Here is a 5,779-nt window from a genome sequence, read left to right on the forward strand (position 1 = left end):
TCCCTCACACACCTGTCTGTATACAGACACAGAGTAGATCATTTTCTTTTACTTGTTATTTGTGTCAATGGATTGTAGGTGGTCAATGCTATGAACTGGTACAACCTTGTGTTTGCCAGACTTCACACAATGTCACAATTATGATTGTTAAGGTTTTATAATGTACGGTACATACAGCATAGACACGATTACACAAAAGGGGCATTAAAGGCTGCCGTTCAAACATAACATCTAAGGCTGTAGCAACAAATGAAATGCATGATCGTATCCACATACCAGTCAAGTTACGATTAGAATATTAAACGTGCATGTCTATATCCAAACCCTTCTATATGAGAATCAGATTTTGTAAAGGAAATGTATCCAAAACACACAACACATGCCTCCGTGACAACCCAGCAATCACACAGTAACCACACTTCATGTGAAGGTGTAAGCATGGCGATATATCTAAATATGCTTGTTTGTTTGCCAGCTAAATAAAGACACTTCATTTAAAGATAAAGACAGCAGAGTGCTTACAGGCGTTCTTACAGCATGGTTTTGAATTCAGTAATCTCTTCAATGAGCACCTCCCAACCACTGTTTTACTCTGTTAGAGGCTTACAGTAATATAGACATAATCCTGCTTTTTGTCATCTCAACTAGAGATTTATCCTTCAATGCTAAGGTGGATAGTCTTTAAACTTTTTATTTTTTTGGAACATTATAGGTAAAGGCTGCTTTTTTTCCCTCCTCTATCAGCTTGATCATGTAGGATTTTAAAATCTGCTGTGAAAGAAGGACCTTCTGTAAGAACAATGACTAAAATTAGAGGAATTTGGTGTAAAACTGGCGTCAAATCGTATTCCTGATCAAATACAAAACCCTCTGCTTCATCAGGCTCATACCAACATCAACAATAAACACCTTAAAAAATTCAAACACAAAGCAGTAAAGATTAATGGACTTCAAAGCTCAGAGACGTCGACGCCAGAGAGCTGTGCGAAATACATCCAGGATCTATTTATGTATCTCTATCTGTTTATTTATTTAGAGCCAAGTAATGACTGATTCAAATTAACATCAATTATTGAGAACCAGTTCTAAAATATCACTTTGTTCCCCCTTACCATGATGTATATAATGTATATATCCCCAGAAAGAATAACCTCAGCCATGAAAAAAAGGAGGGCAAGGAAAGAAATTGAGCATTCTGTCTTCAACTAAATCCGGATTTACTAAAACTGATGGAGCAAAACAGCAACAAGTCTGTCAGGGGGACTGCAAGATCCTCAGACAGATCTTTAAGGTCTTCAGTGACCACAGCCAGTACAGTGTGTGCTGTAAGGTATAGATTCATTGTTGTCCCACAATTGAGCACTGAGGTTTTTGTTTCACGCTGAAGGCAGCGAAGACAAACACAAGAAAAACACACTTCTTTGTCTGTCTATATAAGATTCTTTTAAAAAGGAAATAAATATACAGAAAGAATAATAGACTTCTTCTTGGTCACATTTTATGATAAAAAGGAGCCACACTTAAAAAAAAAGGTTTAACTATAACATTATCCAATCAAATGTGTTCTTTTTTTAATTCTATAGTCAGTTAAGCTGAATTAAAAACAGGAAATAACAAGGTTTGACTCAATTGTTCCCTTATTGTCCGATGAATTTGCTCACATTTTGCTCAGTGTCCTAACTTGTCTTTTCCTTCATTAACAAAGCAAAACAACCACAAACAAACATACAAAAAAAGAAAAAAACAACCAAAGGCAGCAACAATGAAAGCTGTCCAGCCTGGTGTGTCTTCTTGTAGCCACACATTCAGCCCATCAGTATCGTAGCCTACAACCTGAGAGCATCTGTCAATGTGTTGCGTGCCATAATTAGCAGCAACCTTCCCATGCGTCAGAAGACAGTCTGTGTTCGTAAAAAAAAACGGTTCTGTCGGTAGCCGAGACTAAAAAGCAGCGGCTGTGGATGTTCAGGAAGACTGTGAATCCAAACCAGGAGCGGGGACGCGATGCCGCTCTCTCTGGGAGGATTTCAGCACCCCCGACAAAAGGAACAGCTCCCCGTGAATCAAAGCAAACACACACTGAATGGAAAGCACTCACCTCCAAGAGCGCAGAGAGAGGTGTAAACAAGCAAGAGGAGCCGCGGAGGGCTACATCCTGAGCCCAGACGTTCCAGCTGCCACATCGTTAAAAGCAAAAAGATTTGTGATGGGCTACAGCCCGGCTGCAGTTCTCAGTCGCTGTGCTGGTCTACATTTTTTCCAGATTTTTTTTTGCCAACGACCAGCTGTTTGTGCATGACGTAATTCAGACGACGACGGGACAGCGCCTCCTCGTTGGCTTTGATTTGACAACCTCAATATGTCGACTTATTTCATTGGACCTCCGGCCCTGTCAGTCCGGGGACAGTGCACACGTAGATTGCAGCACAAGGCTCGTCACATCGCTCGCGTCCGGGGCCACCACACACACACACACACACACACACACACACACACACACACACACACACACAGAGGAGGCTGCAGCTGCCCCCGGAGGATGCAGCCTCTGCTCCCTCCAAGACCCGGGACAGAAAGTTGGTGGTGGTTGGGAGGGGGGGGGGGGGGGACAGCAATCTGACCTGATCCGATTCTGTTCAGCCCTCTGAACTCAGACACGTGTGTACTCAGAAATAGGGCCGTTGCCGTTGCTCTGTATTATTTGCAACAAAACATATATTTGATTTTGGCTCAAAATGAGAATAAATCATATAAAGGTTGGATTAGTTAAGTTTAGTTTTTTCATTAATGAAACTGAACTGACAATAAGAGGGAATCAGTATCACTGCAGTTTTGGTATTCAATTGTATTCAAATGGAAAAACAACAACAATATAATTTTCTCCTAAATAACTATGTCAGTGTGCGAAGTAATACCTTTTAAATATATCTCTATATGATGGCACAGTCATTGAAAGAGAGAGGAAAGGATTCTTTTAAGCAAATTATTTTGTCACAATTGTCTCCATCAGACAATAATCCATTCCCCTCCAGGAACTGGACATTAAGCCTGACTCAAATTCTCAGTCATGATTATTTTTAGGCTGCGGGGTGACTTCAACATGAGTCATAATTGTCCATGTAAATCTGTCATAAGGTGAATGAGCTCCTGAATCAGGTTTATTTGAAATAAATGAATCATTATGAATTGGTAGCACATGAACAAAGAACATGTTTCTAGGAGGATAAGTAGCCTATGATAAGTATGCTGAATTTCACATTGTGACAATTCTTTCTTGAACTGCTTTTCGAATGCTTAAAATCAAACTAACCCAACACACAACACACTTTTGTTTCGGGTAAATGATCTGGTAAATTAGTTCAAAGTCTTGTCACCCAATCTAAATAGGCTTTGTTTCATTTAGGCTGCTGACTACAGAATATGAATTAACCAAATCTCTGTATATCAAGCAAAAAAGTCTGAACAAGTATCACAAAAGCTACATCATAAAGGTCTGCATGACTACTGAGTAACAGGAATATTAAAGAGGAGAAATCCTATTTTCACATGCATGTGAAAAGAAAAGTCCTACATGTTCTCCTTCACAGGATTGTCAGTTAGTTACAGAATAGAGGAAGCAAATTATAAATCAAGAATAAATGCATCTTATTCAACATTGTGGCTTATTATTGTGCAGTTTTGTCCCCGTTTAATTTATTCAGTGCCATCTTATAAGTGTAGTCTAAGTAAAAATCTAATTCAAAATATTAAGTAAAGTGGGGTGACAATGATTATGGTCAATTACGTGTACCTGACTGGTCTTTAATACATTTTTAAAAATCCTCACTGCAACAAGATCAAGTAAAAATGATAAAGACTGAGATGAGATCAAGACCTGTATGTGTGGAGTACTAATACTGACAATACTCCCTAAAAAATATAGGTACCAGTGTGAGAACTAGTTGGTAGCAGCCCGTTTACGCTCAAGTTTTCCTCAAAATTGTAAAGATTGCCAAATCCCCTGGATACCACGACCCACGCATAGCAACCCACTGAGAATGGCTGGCCTTTACTGCAGTAATCAGCACAGCTAGAAATGCAGCTTCACTGCGTCTGATAGAGACAGCCTGTTGTGTACTTATTTAGCTGGAGAAAAAAAAAATGTATCCCTATAGTCTATAGACATTTTGAAGTTGCATAACTTATATGCAACTGTCACACACAGACGATGAATTGATTTCTGGGGAAAGACTTGTGGCCCTCAACCCTCTTGCTTTCAGAAATGTGTGATATTTGGGTCTCTTCTAGTAGCTTCAGCTTCCTGCAATGGTCCAGACATTTAAGTTTGGACATACTGACTGCACATAGCTGTTAATGAGAGTATCTGTCCGTGTGTGCCCGACAATCTGTCCCGAGTGGCTTTTATTCCAGTGTATGCTGGGACAGGCTGTCACCATCTAAGGTGTGAAGTGTTGTACAACTTCAAATCCAAAATATTCAACATCAGAGGTGAAGCTTGCCAGATATTCTGGCCAAACAAAAAGACCACCTCACCCTTCTGTAATAGGGGACCTGGAAGCCATCCAGTGAGTAATTATTACAGCAATTAAGAGGAGTCATTTTCAGCAACAAAGGTTAGATCAGAAAGGTATGATCATAAATTATCTTGGTTACTCTTGATTGATCAATATGTTGGATTTCACAGGCGTATTTTCCTGCTCGGACAAACTTACCTTGAAACACATCCATGAAAACTTTTATGAACCATTGAGTCTCAGTATCTCTGCCAAGTTTTGCTTTTCAGTAAAATTTTAAACTTTTAAAACTGGCTCCTGTGGTTTGGTAATACTTCGCACACTGACATTTGGCGGAAGAGCATGAAGGCATAACCAGCGAACCACATCTAAAAATTGGTGGTAGGAGGTGGTGGAGGATGTGTGCGTGGGTGGCACACACATACTCTCACTCACTCACTCACACACACACACACACACAAATCATGGCCTGAGTTATTTCTGCTCTCCCTAAGGTGAGGCTCTCCACGGCTCTAATGCACCAGCCATACAGTCATACAGAGACACATGAAAGGTTTCCAGTTAAGCGTTTTAAGCAGCTGGACTCATAAGATGATGTTTGAACACTGAAATGCAAATCTGCACCAAATCTTTCCCCTAAAAAAAAGTCCTATATGGAAAAACAAAATGTAACTTGTTGCCAGAGTGAACTCAAGATGGTCTATACTAATGTGTGAGCATACCAACTGTGTGCAACATGTTCAGTTAAATAGATAAATTGACAAAATGGAAAAGAGACAGAGGGAGTGGAAGAAAGGGTGGCCAGCTGGTAAAGTTAAGCACCCTTCCTCTGTGACTCAGCTTTGACACACAGCATACTCTGCCTGCAGCGTGGCATCTATAAGACCACTTCCCATTCAATCCTGTTGTAACACAATATTTGCACAATTATAAACATGAAGAGGAAACAGTAGTCTGGCTTAGTGTCTCTGGTGGGTGTGCATAAAGAGATAATAGCACTGAACTCGGGCATCTTCAGAAAACATTTCCTCAAAACAGCTCCTCTGTCAATACCAGAACACCACTATGTGTTATGTAAAAGGTCTGAAAAATGTTAACTGTGTTTGTAGTTTGCACTTGTGCTTGTGTGTATACTGTAGTGAGGAAGATATTTATAGCTAACCAGCGCCCCCTTATGAACACTTCTTTCACTCAGATACTCCTCTATCAGGTGTTGTATCACTTGGCAACAGTAATGGTCTTGAATAAAAACGACAGCACCCAAA

General features: G+C 40.0%; 1 protein-coding gene across 2 annotated transcripts in view; it reads right to left on the bottom strand.

Moving 5' to 3' along the window:
• tmem8b (transmembrane protein 8B) overlaps window positions 1-2,365 on the bottom strand; it is a 49,810-nt gene extending 47,445 nt beyond the window's left edge. For both annotated transcript variants that reach the window (XM_042421617.1, XM_042421615.1), the window contains exon 1: window positions 2,099-2,365. In XM_042421617.1, coding sequence (XP_042277551.1) covers window positions 2,099-2,183 — 85 coding nt within the window. In that variant the 5' untranslated portion in view covers window positions 2,184-2,365. The remainder of the gene's footprint in view (window positions 1-2,098) is intronic.
• Between the last annotated feature and the right edge of the window lie 3,414 nt (window positions 2,366-5,779).

This window comes from Thunnus maccoyii, chromosome 9 (assembly GCF_910596095.1).
Source record: "Thunnus maccoyii chromosome 9, fThuMac1.1, whole genome shotgun sequence".
NCBI classification, from domain to species: domain Eukaryota; kingdom Metazoa; phylum Chordata; class Actinopteri; order Scombriformes; family Scombridae; genus Thunnus; species Thunnus maccoyii.